Source organism: Argopecten irradians, chromosome 12 (genome assembly GCF_041381155.1).
Source record: "Argopecten irradians isolate NY chromosome 12, Ai_NY, whole genome shotgun sequence".
NCBI lineage: Eukaryota > Metazoa > Mollusca > Bivalvia > Pectinida > Pectinidae > Argopecten > Argopecten irradians.
The window spans coordinates 23,759,605-23,779,926 of record NC_091145.1 but is presented as its reverse complement, the minus strand read 5'-3'; the positions used below and the strand labels follow the sequence as shown (position 1 = coordinate 23,779,926).

The 20,322-nt window shown below is 34.5% G+C and overlaps 1 protein-coding gene across 8 annotated transcripts in view; it reads right to left on the bottom strand.

Annotated features, from left to right (window-relative positions):
- Nucleotides 1-20,322, bottom strand: part of LOC138336353 (FERM domain-containing protein 4A-like) — a 114,783-nt gene that overhangs the window by 58,784 nt on the left and 35,677 nt on the right. For 6 of the 8 annotated variants that reach the window (XM_069285804.1, XM_069285800.1, XM_069285796.1 and 3 more), the window contains 2 exons: nt 8,950-9,015; nt 6,875-6,969 (listed from right to left, as the gene is read on the bottom strand). In XM_069285804.1, coding sequence (XP_069141905.1) covers nt 6,875-6,969; nt 8,950-9,015 — 161 coding nt within the window. Of the gene's footprint in view, nt 1-6,874; nt 6,970-8,949; nt 9,016-12,554; nt 12,600-17,438; nt 17,861-20,322 lie in introns of those variants that run through there. The other 2 variants (XM_069285801.1, XM_069285802.1) reach the window with 2 other exon arrangements.

Here is a 20,322-nt window from a genome sequence, read left to right as displayed (position 1 = left end):
TTAACAAATTCATGTAAACAATATTTGTAAACGACGGTATTATCCTCTAAACACAGCTGATCTGTAGAGTATACAGGTACAGCCTTTAGTTGTAGTGGCCCGCGTGTCTGGTATGTATAAGAAGGTCTTGGCTCCACCCACTGCCGGTGTGTGATGGGGGCGAGGAGGCCTGTACTAAATCACCTGTGTTGTAGTACTATAAATACCAGATATATATGTGTGTTAGTGTCCTATTGATGTCCGCTAACACAACAACATATGTTATAGCCTATATATATCCATTTTAATGCTTTCATTGATCTGAACCAGTACATCATAATTTACAAGACATGGCCCAGAAGATGGAGCCATTGATAAGAGTAGTAATATACCTGTACCATTATAAACCCATATGTGTTAATTATACAAATAATGATATTCCCGCAGATTTTAGGCAGTTTGTGAAACAGATTATATAATCTGTCTTTGTACAATCTGTATTTTATAGACAAGGTTTTGAGAAAACTTCTTAAGACACATTTTACACCTACATCATACATATAGTCACCAGCTCAGAGGACATCAGTTAAGGTATACTGCTCCAAGGATCATTAGGATATTTTTTTACTTAAATAATAAGATGGAAGTTCATGATTGATTATACTACTTAAAAAGAAACAAAAGTCCTGCATCCTTTCGTACATCTATGTAAATCAGGCCCTGTATCCTGTATATCTAAGGCCCTGTATCCTGTATATCTGAGGCCCTGTATCCTGTAGATGACGATGCCCAGATCTCCTGATGGTGATCATGTGTAAAGCTATAATGGGTCATAGCCGTGACTCGAACTGATTCCTCAGTACAATGAAGTAAGACAATAGATATTAAAAATTCACAGAATTTTCAGAATACTTTTACATTGACTGGATCCCATTTTGACACATTACATCTACAGATATAGGATGCCTGTAATAGCTTTGTGATATCAAAGTATTTCCTGACTCATAAACATATATCGTTTCAGAGTTTTTGGTAATGACTTCAGTAACACCTTTGACTTTATAGGGTGTTTTGTTCCCTGTTAGATAACTAGATCTCATTTTTTTTTTAGTTCATTATTCTTTCCATCTATGTCTTTTAAGTTTTGTTTATTTTGCCATTTTCAAAATTCTAATAAATCACAATCTAGCTATCAGGTTTCAACACTCTTTGTGGCTGGTGATGAGTACAAAGTTAAATTTCAAAAGATCTTGCCTATAGCATACCTAGTATAGGAAGTTGAATCAAAGATTACCAGTTGATAAATATTATAAGACTCTTTCATATGTGGATATGAAGGATAGGGATATTCTACCCTCGGGATCACAAAATGTTCCAAACCCTCGGCTTCATAGGGTTTTGCAACATTTTGTGATCCCGAGGGTAGAATATCCCTATCCTTCATATCCACTTATGAAAGAGTATTTTTCTTTCATACCACGACGTTTTACTGCAATTTTACAACTATAATATCCCGCCATTTTGAAATAAATTCGAAGAAATCCACGACTGGAAGTCGATTTCCATACATGAAAAATTACGTGATATTTTCAACACAAATTCCGTTGCTTGCATCTTTTATAGTAAAACCAGTCAATTTTGTGAAAAAAATGTTTAAATTTTACCGAGGAAATAGAAATTTTGTTGACGCCGTGAAGTCATGAGGCTTTATTGCATGGGTAGCCATGCAATACAGCCTCAGGTGACATGAGTGTATTGCCCTAGACCAGCCAGTATTACACGTGTAGGTATGAAAGAAAAATATTACTTGAAAACTGTATATTGATAACTTCATAACAATTTATGTTTTCTAGTCTACAAGACATCATGAAATACAAAGTACGATTATTTTATTTTATTACGATTTCCTGATTGTAAATGATTGGCTAATTAACAGTAATCCAGAGTTATCTCCTAGATTATCACTACTTCCTGGCAGTAAAAAACACCCTCAGACCAGCTGCAACAGGCCTTTTTTGTGAGGTATCATAATGACTTAACTGCCTAGTAAACTACAGCAGACACAGGATGTGCTTTACAGCACCTAGAGTGATGGGTGTAGGGTGTTACAGTAGGGTGTTATGGTAGGGTGTTATGGTAGGGTACACTAGTAATGGTTTGTCCCTAAATCTCCAGAGGTTGTTTTCCTAGATCTCCAGAGCGTGTATAGGAGGTGTTGGTGGGCCATTGTATAGCTATAAACAGATTTTACAGTTATTGTACAGCAGGGTATGTAACCCTGCCTAACACTGTCTAGTCTGAGAGTTATACAACATTATACAAACTCTAATCAACATATCCTGATGGTTAAACAACAAACTGATGTAATAGGACTTAAGTTTGAAGTGTTTAGATAATATTATTTATCACATCCTTGAGGAGACAGTACTAGCTACATACAACCAATACACATTGAGTCTGGTATAGGCAAAGTCATGTACAGGATAAACCAGTTAGTATTATTGAGCTACGTACAACACACAACTTATTACTCTATGTCCGCCACTTTGAGCTGAAATGAACCCCCCCCCCCCCCCCATCCACTCAACCCCAATTTGAAGCCAGAAGGCAGCTGTGACACAAATATTACTCACAAATTAAACAAGTCATTTTGGCGCAATCTTTTAATGCACATTCAAATTTGTGCAAGTATACAGACATAATTGATAATAAAAGACATGTACAGAAATCTTATTACTGCAATACTTTTTTGAAGCAAAATTTTCTAGAACGAAAAGTATCCTTTTACAGTGTCCAAATGTAAACCATGCTCAAAATCACAACAGATGTCATATATTATTGTAAAAATTGAAAATTACATATATTGCTTTTGTTCCCCAACATAAAAAGACAGTACTCATTTTGGAGAATTATGATATCACATCCACTGGGTTATGATACAAACAGAACACTTAAGTAAAGGACTGTCAAGTGGGTCTGTTTAAGGGGACTAAGGATACATTAAATGGCCAATCAACAATGTCTGCACTAACTACAGATACGACTCTTACTCTCTTTGATAAAGGAGAGACAAAATGGGATTTGTCTGGTAATGCAATGCTGAAATATAATAATTTCTAAAACAATTTTTCCTGTTGAAAGGTATGTTATTTTTTGTGGTGTAGGTACCGACCAATGTTATTTTTCTAGAGCCATAGCCCTGCTATTTGTTGTTCAAGAGATAATCATAGGCTCTTTTTAGGCCATTTTTTTAAGATAATTATAAAACAATCATTTCCCATTCTAAACACTACAACAGTCCATTTTTCCATCAGTAAGCTTAAGAAGACCAGGGGCCTATAGTCTGGCAGACATTTTAACCCTTAACTATAGTAGTATGATTACAAAACCACTGTTGTATCCCATATTCCAAGCACACCTCTCTCGTGTCTCCTGCGCCACAGACCAACCCGGCTGATAGACTGTAGGTAACACTATCGCCTTAGATAATTATACAGCTCAGTAACGATCAGTTTACGACAATAGCAGCAGGTTGATCAGACGAGAAAGCCATTAAATTGTACCCAATACCAATAACATTGTCTTGTATTACGGAACAAATTTATTTTACACGCTGTCTTAGCCAGCTAATTCACATTACTGTCTATAAACCAGAGCCTTCTCATCAACAACTTCCCTCAAGATAAAATTATCTTTCAGCAGTTTTCACTTTTCCAAAACAAAATATATAATAGAATTAGATTTCAAACAGCTATCAGAACATTATCTTGTCTGCAATTTACTAAAAAGCTACATGAAATTATGTAACCTGAAATTTTCAATCAATTATTTCCTAATAAAATATTTTCTTTATTTTACTGATACCTTAATCTTTCTCAATTAATCTATTAAATTTAATACCCCTTTAAGTAAAACCCATCAATTGATTGATCGATGGGGGATTAACCACCTTGTTCTGGTTTTAATGATCAGTTGCGAGAGCTGAAATGATAAGTCTGACAGAGTTGTTCCCCTTGGACAATGAAGAAAGACACTACCAGGTACTGCAAAACAGAATCGCTGACTTCCTCATTGCATCAGCTGTCCTGAATATTTATATTTCCATTGTATATGACTAACACTTCACTCATGATCACTGTAAACAAGTTCTCCACTTAGGTAAACAGTATACATACCAACTATTTGACTAACTATACAGATCCACTAACACCCAATATAATTCATAGAAATGTATAAATACATTAGTTATTCACAAAGAAGGTTTCTTAGAAAAGATATACTTTCCAAATGCATAAGAGGAATTTTGGATTTCCAGACATCAACTTGTAGTAGATATCAGAAAGATATATTTCTAAAAAAGGTTTCAAAGAAAGTAAAATCAAACCATGTCGATCTAGTTTGTACTGCTCAGGTGAAAATACCACAGATATTTTCCATATATCAGTGATCTGAATATTATAGCTAGAAACACAAGAATTTCTGTCATTGTGAAATGCATAAAAAAATATGTTTTAATTAATGTACAATCTATAAAATAACCAAATTTAGCTTACATTTGAAAAATGCATTGTAAAACTAGACAATCCATGCATTTGCATTTGTTTATCATTATAGGAATGTATGCCTATACATTTTACCAAGGTTAGGTACAAAACAAACTTCTAAAATATGTGTACAATCATTAACATCAAACAGAGACATTGTGAATTATAAGTTGATTCATAGGAAACCATCTAAAGTCAATTCCCATAATACCAGATAAGATGTGTAAGTAAGAAACTTTAACCTGTACAAATATCCTAATGTGACATATTGATAAATAAGTAAGTTTCCTTCAAATATGTGAATATCATCAAGCATTTAAACTTCTTGACTGAGTTTCAATTGTTGAATTATCAACTAAAACATGGTTTTATCTATTCGTCTATTTAAAAGAAATTAGAATGAGATTAATGTCATGCAGCAATAATATAAACAGTTTGTTGATATCCTCCATGCAGCAGTTCCTACACATTAGAAGTTGTTTGTGATACTCCTTACCCTGTAGTAAACGACACACAGACTTGATTAATAACCCACCCCCTTCCCACCATTACAGAGAAGACCACTGTCAGCTGTGCATGCATTATCTTTGTTTATCTACATCATCACCTCTAACAGGGACTTGTCAAACACAGTCAATCTCACAGGCTAGCTAGGGTTGTCTCCCCTACAACACCACCTTTCACAGTCCACACACTGTCAGAAGAACTGATTAATGACCTGTTTTTCATGTTTATGAGAATGTAATGATGTGGTATGACACGAGTGAGCCCCTGACTTTTATTTGATGTCACTAAGTACATAGGATGTAATGTAAATATATACCGGACAGAGCATTGTGTATAATTCATGTAAACAAGGAAGACACTTGAGTTATGTTACATTTTTTTTCTATACATAAATATTTCTATAAATACCAATATACAGGAATGAAGGTCTACATATTTCCTAGTCATAAGCCTGTTTTAACTCTAAATTCCTGCTGTATCCAGGATCACCATTTCTCCTGATACAGATTCTGTTTAAATCCTACTGTGGCCTACACTCTCTACTGGGATCCAGACACACCAGCAGTGTGACAGCTGTACAAGATGTTATTCTATATAAAAAACACCTTAATCAATATCCCTTAGGCTAGATTAACATACATAATCCTCTTTCATACCATCTTATTCTATATTTCTTTCCTAATGGATTAAAATGCAAATATTTCTATTCTTTCCCTGCAGACAGCATCCGTTACATTGACAATCGAAATGTCTCAATTAACATAAGATGTCAGAGGTTTTTTTTCTTTCTTTCTTTTACTCAAATTGTAAAGATGACTAAATATTTTTCCAGTTACAAAGAAACTCTTCAAGTTATACCACTGAAAATTTGTTACATTACTACCTATCTACTTTTTTTTTTTTTTTCTTTGGGGGGTGGGGGGGGGGGTGGGGTTAACTTTTTTTTTTGTCATATTGGTGGATGAAAAATATTTCTAAAGCTCTTATAGATTTATGCACTTGTTGACCGCCTGCTTCCTCCATGATTTCCTTGACGTTGTGATAATGGCCTTGTTATCACATCTAAAAGTACTCGTAAACGTGTATGAATTATTCTGTATAATTGGGTAACAGCACATGAAACACCCCCAAAGTGTACTAAAATGGTATCGTTAATTTGTACTTCATGTACATGTTTATCACATGAAAATCTAAACACATTATTTTAACCAATAATACTAAGGTATTTTACCACGCTTTTTAAAACCATCTTGTATGCAGCCACTATAATGTTACCATTCAGGGAATTTTTTTAGAGTAAAGACCTACAATTCCATTTCCAGAAGTATAACAAATGAATACAAGATAATAGATATCAAAAGTCTCTCAACATTTTACTGTATTTTAAACTTGAAAGGTTTGTTGTGTGGAAGTTTTCGTTGTTTGTCATAGTTGCTGTGGAACCACGAATATAAAACAATGATTTTTTTTTATGTATATTATTGTCAATATTGCTCCATCGGCTAACCATAAATATTTCTAGCTACAAAATTATATTCAATCTCGATCTAAACCATGGTAAAAAATACACAAAAATATTTCATGTTATAAACAATTTAAAACCTCAATTTCCCTATCATTAAATTTAACTGTTGACAATAAGTTAATTTCCAATGTCGGTGAATGACCTTCCTAACTCAAGTACATTAAATACATATTATACGTTCAGGAAATGGAGATATACGCCAGAACTTGTAAAACAATGTCAACACACGAGTCAGGGATCACATTTCATATCCTATTCCACTACACTGATCATACACCAGGAAAGTACACAAGCTGTACAAATCAAATTATATACTTACGTTTCATCGAGAAAATAAATCCCAAAATATTCCTTTTCTTTTAGCTTAAAATGTGACGCTACCAGATCTAACAAGTCTTTTGTGTTCAATTTTGGCTGAAAGGAAAGAAAATATAAAATTTTGAAAAATTCAAAATCATCTACTAACATATACTAAATGTTGTTACACTATTTAAAAGTCCATTTATAAAACATTTGTGTATATATATCAATGTCACACCCTCTAATAACTTGGGATCATTCCAGAATTTGGTCAAAATTTCAAAAGTAAAATGTATTCCATGTTCAAAGAACAACTAATAATTTTGAATTTTTCTACCTACATCAGTCTTCAGAGCTTAACAAAAGTAAAACTTAAGATATTTTGGCCTAATCCTGGAATTATCTCAGAAATCAAAACTTTAAAGACAAATATTTGTAATGAATATAGAGAAGCAGTTTGTACATTTGTTTTTTACAATAAGGATAATGAAATAAAACTTGTCAGGAGTTATTGACCTCTCTTGACCTTGACCTTTGATCTCTACCACATCAAAGACAACATTCTGTAAATAAGATTTAGTACATCTGCTGACCTCTGTACCATAGATAGATAACAACCTTTACAATTGTTGGTTTTACTCTTCAGATGAAAAGCACAACAAAGTCTCTGTTATTTATCTACTTTGGTTCTAATGCAACTTTCTTAATATATATATGTACAGCACCTGTAGCAAGGTCAATTACAGATCTAAGACGATTAAAAAGAACTGCCATCAGATATTGATAAGATTTTCTCGGCATATAGATTATCTCCCCCTAGTTGAAAACTTAGGAATCAGACATGCCGCAGAGACAACAAGAGCTGTTGGAGAACAGCAAAGCTCGCCTATTCAGAAGAAGTTGATGTTCAAGTATTTACTATTTAAACATGGAAATATGACAAATTAACAGACTCAAAAACCCCCTAAAGGGCCCCAAATTGGTTGTATTATCACGTTCAGCAGCCATACACATTAGGAAAATAAAATCATGAACATTTATGATGACTTATGCTTAAACAATTGACAAAATAGAAACTTGCTCAAAAACTTTAACATGGAAATATGACAAATTAACAGACTCAAAAACCCCCTAAAGGCCCCCAAATTGGTTGTATTATCACGTTCAGCATCCATACACATTAGGAAAATAAAATCATAAACATTTATGATGACTTAAGCTTAAACAATTGACGAAACAGAAACTTGCTCAAAAACTTTTAACGTGAAATGGGACGCCAACGCTGACGCCGACGCCAGGGTGACAACATTAGCTCCCCCTATTCTTCGAATAGGCGAGCTAAAAATCATCAAGTCAACTTTTAGTGATGTTTTGATATTCTACAGACTGGTGGCCAACCTACACTGTACTGCTGTAAAGTTTTGTATATAGACCCACTAGTATATAAACCTACACAGAATTTCACTACAATATATCTTTATTTATTTTCCAGGTTAAACATATTAGGATGTTAGTGATAATAACCAATAAGCAATTTACAAGTAATTGTCAGTAATGGTCTTTCAGTTGGTTTTTATAAGCTTATGAATGCCGTCAGTTAAAGGCTGAACTGATGAAACATGCCAACTGAAAGTAATTTGATGCTGTAACATAGATTAATACTTTGTCATAATTGTTTTAAAGAATTTAGCTCCAGGATCTTTGGTTGTATATCAGATAAACACACAATTAGCAGGATTAGAGGAAAAGTCAACCAATGATTGTCGACAGCACATCACAGTTATAGTGATGAGCTTTTAAAAAAAATTCCTGTTTTTTTCTAATTTAGCCCTCCTAATTCATTGAAACTGACCTTTGTAACAAATTTTGATTATGATGTCTGAAATTCTTATAACCTAGAGTAAATATCAACTCCACTATAAACGTATAACTACTCTGATATGAAGATGTTAACCATTTAATGGATAAACATTGACTTTATATTGGACTAGTGCTGCAATCATTTCCACACAATGACAAAATAAAATGCTGGGTAATGTCAATCTTGTATGGTTATTTCCCAGGAGCTTACATGGCTAACCCACTTATACCTACTTGTATTAGAATGTCCAATATCCTTTCGTCTGGCAGTACAATTTGACTTTTTCGGCCTTCATTCATCTGAAAAATACAATAATAAGTCCCATGAAATATAATTCATACATAAAATTGTGTAGACTACTTCATCACATCAAAGCAAACAAGCAAATCCCAGTATATTGCCAACACAGTATGGCCACAAGGTTCTGTTTTTGACCTTCAAGCTTAAATACAAAATATTACACAACTCTGGGGAACAAAACCACAAATATAGAGTACACCATCCATGAGTTTATACCTCCAAGCTTCTGGTACTGCAGTGTGCTGTTATAAGTTATGGGTTTACAAATGAAGAAAGTTGTACGATAGACATCTGAAATATTCCAGAGATCACTATCATGTCTGAGTTTTCACAGCCACAAAAATTAACCACATATAAACTGTCAGATCCTTGTGTAAGCTGTGTGATTCGAGACAGCTCTTCTATTCAAAATACTTGTGTAAAATAGCCAAAAAAATGAATGTATCAAAACCGTAAATGTTTTCTACAGATCAGCAGACCATTCTTTATCACGCATGTTTTCACTTTCTTCATTCTGGAATGGCTCATTGCAAGAGAATCAGATTGTTTCAGAGGCTGATGCAGCCTGCAGACATCTGTATGCGATATTACTACCAAGATTCATCTGAGGAATTCCACCATCCAATTTAGACAAGAGCACGTTTGTATGAAATTTATCCAATTCTTAACTGTTTACACTACCACTATATAACATAATTGGGAGCTCAGCAAGTCTTAACCGGAGCACCTGACTGCTAAACACTGCTGTATAGAAATGTGCTCTCTACGAAAGAGCAGAACAATAAAATCAATAAAAATATTGCATTAGGTTTCAAAGCTGAAATAAATCCTGGATATAAATCACGAAAACCTGTGACAGTTATCGGTTGTGATTACTCCGTAGTCTGACAACCCCTTTCTTTGAGTTTTTATCTCTTCCTCTAAAGATAACGGTATCTGACTTTGAGGTTTATTGTGATATTTCTTATTTTTTTATTAACGTGGGTGCAGAGTTGAAGATACTTGATATAAAACTTCAATTTATGAATAATGATCTTATCATGTTGACCTTGACCCTTTAATGATACTAAAGGATGAACACCCAAGCATCAATGATCATCATTAAGTCGAACTCCATCTCATTCCTTCAGTTAGAATGTCCAACATGTCATTTATTTAGAATATTGAGAGTCTTTATAAATTGATATTTTTCAGTAGATATATTTTTGTCCTGGCCTCAGTTAAAAATGAGATTAATCAGAGTTTAACATCAATTTTAAAATCAATATAAAATAAAAAGATATAATCTCAGATCTTGAGAAATGAAAACATCACTAATCATGTGATTATTAAGCTAATTACCTGGTACCTTTTGAACAACCAGGCTATGTTTTTAGAGCCATATTGATTAGTTGATACGTCGGTGTGCCAATCTTCCAGCTATTGTGACGTCATATATATATTTTTGTTGTCACTGTGTGATGTCACAAACAACAGAAAGTAGAACTAATCACACTTAAACCAAATCATTTCACAATTCCCAAACTAAGTATTAATTAATCAATTATTTAGGACCCTATCTGAAACGTTAACAGTTCAAAGTTTACAACTGCACTCAAGTCTATGTAGTTTTGATTAGCTTTTTTTTTAAACTTGTTTTTCATTTATAAGGAAGCATCTATCAGGGAAATTAACACTGTGACATTATGATACATTGTTTTCTTTGTATGATCATTGTCTTGACCTAAATGTAAAACTTTAGTAAATTATATTACATAGGGATATATACATATACTAACAGTGATGTTTTCTTTTCCTCAGCAATGTAATCAAATGTAAATTTTGTTTAGATTATTAAGTAAAGACAGGATCTAGAGTTTTGAGTTTAGTATCTCTGCTATCTGTAGGTGACATTAGAATCTCCAGCCTCTGTAACATCATTACCTATAAGGAAGGACAGATCCTCTGGGACTAATAATCTCTAGGCGGAGCTATTAACTTCATCAAAACCCAATCTAACACACCGTATACCACCATATACACTGTAAATACTTTAAACGGTTGATGTATTTCACAAGATGGTAGTAATTTCACAAGATGGTCACATAAATAACTTATTAAATACTAGAATCCATGTTTGTGATGGTAACTATAAAATATATTTCTTACTATCTTGTACAAATACCAAACAGTTTGACCAATTAAAGCAGAATGTTTGATAGATTTTCTGGGTTTGATTTTCATTATAATCCAGATAGAAACTAAAACTTCTAAGGAACTTATTAGAACATTCCTTGAAGCTATTCTGTATGTAAACTAGTAATCAAAGCTATACCTAAGGGTATGTAACTACCTAAGGGTATGTAACTCCACAACCTCGTAAACAGCTCACAGAAGGACATTATATATACCATAGTAGTAAGTCTATTACGTCAACCTAGTACAACAAGTATTTTTGGGATATTTAATGTCAATTATGTTCCAAGAAACAATAAATTGTGTTCTAGAAATAAATGTTCCTGAAGACAAAGTAATATATATGAGTTCCTGTGCCTAAGTGTGCATGTCTACATAATGCACACCAATTCCAGCAGAGTTATAAACCCACACATTAATCAATATAGTCACAAGATTAAGAACACTAGATGGTCCCCCAACCTATTGGTAATTTCCCATAGGTCTGTCATTTCACAGTTCTGGTCAGAACTGTACTATCAATACTTAATCACAACTTGGTCAAGCTGACCTTCAATATTAAAGACATCGACTGACCATCCTGGCTCTGCTCATCAAAGAGACATTCTTCCTGTCTCAAAGGTGAGCGAAGTCAATTAAACAAATGTCTAAACATCAGGTATGTGCAGAAACCATGACAACCGAGGTAAACAAATGAGTGTTGTACACAATAAAGTATGGTAGATCAGACAGCACACATGTGACCTGCCTTAGCCCACAGCCTGGGTGTCACTAAGTAACGCTGACCTTGACCCAAGGTCCAACTTTCTACATACTTCACACATCACAAGGTCTATAAATAAAACTGTTGATATATTTAACAATGTGCAAAAGGTACAAATTGAAATTTTTGTCGAGACTTTTCAGTTCAATTCAATTCAAAATTTAATGATATCACCATTACATAAAGTTTAAAGAATGTTAACATGAAAATGGCTTCTTTCAATGACCTCTACAAATCTTAGCAATATTGGTTAAGAGAAATCGTTAAGAAGGTGATGTACGCTGTGGAACTCTCCAGTACAGAACATAAATATCTGTTAAAAAGATACAGGTATTAAAGCCTGTAACGAGACATTAGATGCTGGTAGGAGCAGAAAGCTTCATCCTCAATATAGATTATACACAACTCCCTAATCTTGTTAATGCTCCAACAATACAAGGATTCCTATACCAACCAGCATCTAGAAATAATTGTCTTGCCTTGAGAAGCTACACGGTACCCCCAGAGAAAGCCTCCCTGTCCAATTTACCGAGCCAAGCACTTAGTTTCCTGTGGGAACCATTACAAGGCTGTTAAGGGTATGGATAATCTATTTCCTACCTGGTGTAAGAATCCACCTAAACACTCCATCGAGACAAACTGCTCATCCACATACAGTTCAATATACTGGCCACAAAGGACCAGCCCACATATACAAGTCACTGTCTACACCATCAGGAGTGGTTGTAAAATCCAGAATAGAGTCTCTGACAGAGGCAATTGATGACAGTACAGAGATTCCTCGGGATTAACCAAAGATTGCTTTATACATTCAGAAATTAAGAAAACATTCTTGATTATGCAACAGTTTCAGACGTTGTGGAGTAGTTGATGCAGTCTGTTAGAACCGAGAGTTAATTAAATGTATTCCATTAGTGTGACTTGGCCTGGGATAGTGACAAGTTTGTTCCATCTCACACATGTATAATTACATCCACATTCACATAACAAACAGAAACACTTAAGATTTTTTTCAGGATAAAAAAAAAATGAGATGCAATTCTTGTGTTAAATTTTCAATTATAACACCTGATGTACTGTGACAATGAAGGTCACAGGCAGCTCAAGGTCACTGAAACACAGCCTGTGATTGTTATCCTATTCTTTTAATGATGACTGAACATTGGAACACAGCCTGTGTTTGCAACTCTTTTTTAATGATGGTTGAACAAAGGAAGTGGAATAAGTGCCAAGCTCAGAAATACCAGAAGAAGCTAAGGAGGTAAAGTGCAACTGTATGACAGACAGGAACATAATTACCTCCCCCTCCCTAGCTATCTAGATATAAGTAGAGAGTGTATGACAGCCTGGCATAATAATTACCTCCCCTCCCTACTCCCTAGCTGACAGACAGGCTTAGTAATTATCTCCCCTCTCAAGCTTTCTTTCATACATTAGCTCCTCCTCACTTTGTCTATCTCTTCTCTCAAGTGATATAAAATCCTCTGTCATCGTACCTCATTTATTCTGCTGTAATGCTAACAATATACCTCATACAAATCTATATCACAATTACAAATTCTATCAAGGATTTCATTCAACTCTAATTTTTCATATCTACCAAGCCCAGCATTTTATCTTGTGCTGGAAAATATTATGGGAGGAAGTTAAAGTTTTATCTAAAATTGTTCATAATAATGAAATTTAAAATCGCTTTTAATTTCAGAAATATCACACAATTTTCCTTCCTTAACACCTAAGCAGTATGAACTATGATATCACCACGGAGGTCAAGGTCATGCTGATGGCTGAGGCATCACTACAAAGCCTACTTGAGATGCCAAAACATGCTCAAACAGAAACAAGAGACCATGTCTCGCCCACAGGTGCCCGCCCTGTTCCTAACGATGCACATGTAAATGCACATGTTGTTAATCATGAATTAATCAGCTCAGAACCAGAACCTAGTAAAGGCTGTCAAGATTTGTATTTCTGTTGCGATAGTCTATAATTATTACACATTATAACCTCTAAAAGATATTAGTAAATTACGCTATAAAACCATGGTAATCAGATTGTGAAGTCGTTTTCGTCACAGGACGGAGGACTGATGATAGGATACATTGTAATTAAACACTGCATGAGCGGAAAGGAATGGGTGTTAGGTCCCAAGACTCAACATTCAACTTCATTCCCTTCATTAAATGCATGGATCATTGACACAAATCTCTTCTCATCTTGTTTCAACCTGCTCATCGGGAATGTTATGAATTTGCATGTCAAATAAGAATTAATCGCATTCCATTCATCAGGAATGCTGTTAATTTGCATGTCAGATATAAAATATGACTTGATCACATCCTAAACCTTTCAAATCAATGAACAATACATGTGCTACATCACGAATTGACACAATGACCCTCGTTCATCCCTTACTCATCCCCATGACCTCAGCGACACCAATCATTTTATGAAGGCCTCCCTTCCTGTAATTTTCTGACCTTCCTCATTATACATATGTACACCAATGGTCTCACTAGGCTAGTTGTTTTTTCTAACACAAGTCTTGTTTAAAATTAAACTGGTCCTTTCCTCCTCAACATATAAACACTGGTGGAGAAATTAAAGCAGCTCTCTCCATTGTTGTGTTACTCATTAAAATCATTTATTGTGGCGGATCAGACAGATCTTTAATACTATAACAGCTAATTAAAGTCATCTTTCCCATACATTACTGGTAACTACATTTGTATATAGCTATTATTTGCTCTTGTTGGCTGGCACTGTGGTTCTGTTAATAGAGGAATTAAAAACTTCATTGATAATCCTTTGAAATTAATACCTCTCATCTCAATAACTAAAAAATTATCACAGGAGCCAATAATTCCCACTCTTGTTTTAATTAAAGTGGAAAACATGTGATAGAAAATGGAGACATTTAATCCTGAAACAGCAAAGTCATAATGAAGCAACTTTAGTATATTTCTAACAGTCATGACTTTTTATCAAAAGCCTTAAACAATGATCAAAGGTAGGTGTTGTTTGAAGATATCGAATCTGGATCAGAGATCTTCATACAACAGGATGGATCTCATCAATATCCTCTGTCTCATCATTTCTGGACACTTGTCTTCATAACACTGAAGCAATAACCACATGGATCTATTGACATGAAAGGTTTCATTATGTCACAATCTAGCCTTGAGAATCAAGTCTGTAGATTTCTTCCTGTGTTAAAGGACAACTTGGTATTGAACATCAATAGATATCTAATACATATTTATCAGTCCACAAGGTTCTCTCCGTGTCATATGGCAGTAAAAATTAATTGATAAGCAACATGCATACCATTAATTCATCAGGATACATGATGCATTGCAGTGTTTTTATTTCCCAACAAGGGAGGAAGGGGAAGAAGGATCCGATGTAGATGAAGAACTCTTACAGGATATGTAATTTCTTGGGGAAGGGGAGGGAGCAAGTGGACTACTGATGCTCTAGCTATATATAAACTTACAGGATACTTATGTTCAGACCAAGATATAATGGCGTACTTTAATAGAACAAAATCATTATCAGGCAATACTTAACAAATGAGGACTGTGCCATTATATAGAATTCATCCTCATCTTCAGACCAATCCATAGAGTTCATCAACAACCATGTTAAAATTTCATTTCTGACAACATGCCTCGACATATTAATTATCTGTGACAGCCAATCACTCTATCAAACATTCTTGTTTTCAGAAACAATCAATAACAAATTAATCAAACGGAACCTAATTGTGGACCCAACATAACATTAGGATCATCTCATAAATAATTAGGGATCAACATTTCTAAACTCATGATGTGATAATACTGGAATCCATTTTACTTGTTTAAGTAAATCAATATGATGAAAGACTGCCCTGATATGCTTTTTGAAAAATTTAAATGAAAAGTTGTATTCTATTTATGGTAAATCTCTGGTTAATTTGAACTCATGGATAGTTCTAACACATAATTTTTTCAGGAAAAACAGTAAATTTTTAGCTATAGTAATAGTTCAAACACTGACATATGTCGAACACTGACATTTAATAATAAACCTATTTCGGACAGTTCGCACGCGTCAAATTATGAAGGTAAAAGTACACATGCACATATGGGTGGCTTCTGCTAATGTAATTTCAAAATTATAAATTCACAAATTAAAAGCATGATGATGAGGAATTCATCTTTCAGGTAAATCAGCAAAATATATCTGCTTTTTCTATAGATTTTCTGCCTTACATTGCTTATGGCAGCTAGGGTCAATTCTCAAACTGCCTATGGATTTTCTGCCTTACATTGCCTATAGCAGCTAAGGTCAATTTTAAAACTGATTTTACTGGTTATAACTTGGATAGTTCAAACTCACAATTTTTTCCTGGAGTTTATTTTGGAAAATTTGACCATCAATAAAACTACTGTCATTTTGTCCTAATTTTTGATAAGTAAACAGCCACAGCTCCACATTGTGATGGGGTATTGTTTTCGTATTATAGACATATACAACATTACATAGAATAATAGGATGACACATGTCCTCTACTACGTAATTTGCTGACAGTGACAACTTGAATTTAGATTATGAATGTGTTTTAACCACAGACATACCCTTACAGCGAATCTGTTTATTCTGCACTCCCTAAATACCTCAGTCTGACGAAATGATCAGCCAGTACATTATCAAAACAGGCTTAACCTAGAGGCTAAAATACAGGTAATGTTTTTAATAACATTCTTGACTTAACTTTACACTAAGACTGGAGTAACGGCAGACATAAGCCATTGAATTATAATCCGATATTGTGTATTAGAGATACAGTCGTGAACAACAAACTACAGTCGGAACGATAACATACCTCGACAATTATGTAACACTGGTAATTCCATAAGACTTAACTAAACAATTAAGATCATAATTATCTTTCATCTGTTAGGATTCTTCTGAAGTACTGAAATAACTTCAATGTTTCAGAATGTCAACCCTGGCTTTACCTCTAAAAGTACTGACTTCCATGCAATTATAACTCGTTAAAATGTTAAACTCCTAATATTTGTATGTACATACATGATCGCTTGCTAATTGATATTTTAGTTGTAAAAACAATTTCTCATTGAAGCAGTATTACACCTGCCTGTTTATTGGAAACTCAGAGTAAAGTTGTGAAAATATCCATTTAAAAGTCTCTGAATCGACCACATATTAACATTCCTGGCTAATGTGTCTACCAGTTTGGTCTATATATATCGGATCTCCGACAAACACAGGAGGAACAGCTCATTATATCCCAATCACCACTAAGTCTCAGTCTTTTAATTAATTTTTGAAAATTTTGAAATTCCATTCATAGAAAGCCTCCAAACCAGTACTTCCTACGAGTGACACCATCTTCCTGTGGGTCAAGATGATTTTGAGATAATCGTCTCACCACAATCAGCTTTTGACAATAATTTATCTGAATATTTGTCTTACCCAAACAAAGGACAGCCGTCGTCGGACCGATTTGGACATCCTCCTACGGCCCAATGACATCACGATTTTGAGTATTGACCAGGGTAGATAATTTTGGGGTTGTTGTATTCACCCTTGTAACTGTTACGATCAGCCCACATGGCAGTGTATAGAGTATATGAAGGCCAAACTCAGGATGTGAGCTCACTCTGACATATTTCCTTCTCACTTGACAATCTGTACACATTAGAAATAAAATCTCCCAACCTCTTGTCAGTCGTATGGCACAAAACTCACTAACTTCCTCCGATCATTTCACAGTATTAAACTCCTTGTTTCTCCCCAGTCAAGTCTACTTAAAACAGCTAAATATGCCTGTACATTCGTCTTATGTAAATCCACACCATTGACATGTGCCAGTATATATACACAGGACCAACATGTGTTCAGTCAACTTCACATTAAACTGGTGCTATAGGTAAAGTCTGACACACCTTACTATCCAGTACATCAGGTACACCAGCATCTACATGTAATCCTAATACTATCAACTACAAAAAACAACCCAAAGTTGTCAATTCATATTTCACCCCTTGATTGTGAAAAGAAAAAAAGTTTGATCTTATCTCTATACGTTAAAGTTACATATTTTGTATGGTTCATAAGCTACAGGATTTCCCTCCTTTTTCTACTCCATTGCATTGTTATGCACCAATTGGTAGTACAGCATATTAATAGTCTAGGTTTTACAATATCAACCCACTCAGGTAATCAATTAATCACCAGCGTAAGTCGATTAATGTGATATTTGATATATATATTGAAATTGCACCACACATTAGTGCACAAGTCATCAGCATTAAAGGCTGATATGGTATATAAAGTGTATATCGTTTTATTAAGAAAGTATGGAACTTGCATGTATAATACACTTCTGAGTATTTCCCATTAATTACAGTAATCACCTAACCTAAAAGTGCAGAGACAATTAACACGATAAAGTGAACAATTTGTACCTATACTGCACTCCAGTAACCTGGTGACTATATGGACTACTAGCTACCTGTTATGGACATGCATGTGTTCACCTGTAGTGTAGGAGGCTGCAGTATAAATGTGAATAAGAGTATTGGAAGTCACCTGTATGATGTATAATATGTGGATTAATTATATATTCAACATCTCTAAAACAACGAAAATAGACTATTTAACAATATATACATAAACCATTTCTTAGATTCTTGAAATCTATAAGTTTTTTTGTAGAATTAAATCACTAGTACATAAAACACTATTTGGTTGTAATGATTTTGACCCATTTACTAAGGACATTATAATTACATTTTCTCAAGTAGCTTTAGACATAACTGGATTTGTGTGTATCTGTACAGACTGACTGATGGAAATTTTTGGTGTCAGACAATGTCCTTAAGTTACAATACCATTGTTCTACAGGTGTCAGCGAGACTGTCCTTTCTGCCTCAGCTTCCTACACCTGTTAGAAATGGGTGTGTAGGCTGTCTCCTAACACTGTCAAGGAGACCCCTATGAAATGTGTTTGTGGATGAGACAGTATCTTCTCTCTTATAAATGTGGACCTATTAAACATTGACACATTATCTGGTGACTAGCAGCCTAATCAACACATCTGTAGTGTAAGGTATTTATTATATCAGGTGGCCATGGATTGCACTTTAACATTTTCAACATCATGCAGTTTTGCATCATCAAGTTGTCAAATTGTGTTTCTCATTTTTAAGAACACATTTGAATATTTCAACTGGAATGTTGCCAAATGTAATAGATTGAATTAGGTCAGCTGATAAAAAAGGAGAAACTTGTCAGTGACCTCCCTTGTCTAATTCTTTCTAGAGTGAGCTCCCTTTCCTGACCACATTTTAAGACAATAACATTATCTTGTTGGATTTACCTCCCTTGTCAGACTCCTTTAAAGAAAATAACATATTTTGTCTTGGAGTAATCTCCCTTGCCTTGTCTTGTGAAGTTTTGGAGTTACCTCTCTTGTACAATATTCCATTATAGATTGCATGCACATATTTAAATTAAATGACCAAATACCTCTCTCCATTGCACCAGATGCCACATGTGTCCTTAATAAGCTGTGACGATGGTGATGGAGAGAATCAATATATGTTTTATTAGAGTGATCTACCTTTAGGGCCAGTAGGACAGATGGTACTACAGATCAATGGAACATATTGGCTAGATCATATCTCTACTGACAGCCATAATTGAATCCTTCAAACAACTATGGCCAATTATTGATTCCAGATAATACTAGTTCATATGTATTGGGGCTAAGCTATTCCAGTAAATCTGTCAGGATATCTCCACTGACAATGGTGATGGCGACAGGAAGTGGCTCAACGTTTTTACAACCACTTTAGAGTAGCATTACGTGTCCGTCAGTCTGCCGGAAAAGCTCCGCAGGATTTACATAACTCAAATGATGGCTTAACACAAAGATTGCATAAAAAGTAATGATTTTAAAACGAAACAAAAATGCAAATCTCTTTACTGCCTTATAGATAAATGGAATTAGATTGATTTTAATGCGTGTTAAATGTATAGGTAGAGATGGAGGTATAAAGCGTGTTAAATGAAGAGATCCAATGAACAATAGTCTTTGTTCCTAGATATTACTGGAGCTCCCTCCCGGTGTCATGTTATACAGTGACATTCCAGGTAACACAAACTTGGCAGCATGTTTTATAAAAAATATGCCTGAGCCAGCGGTAAGTATTAGATGATGGGCTGTTACATAGCTGTGTAATTCTCCAGACCTCACAACACTGTCAATGTCACTGCCAATTCTGTGAGGAAACCTAATTTCATTTTTAAATTGACAAATGTCTGGAGATTAAGACATGAAATGCTGTAACAC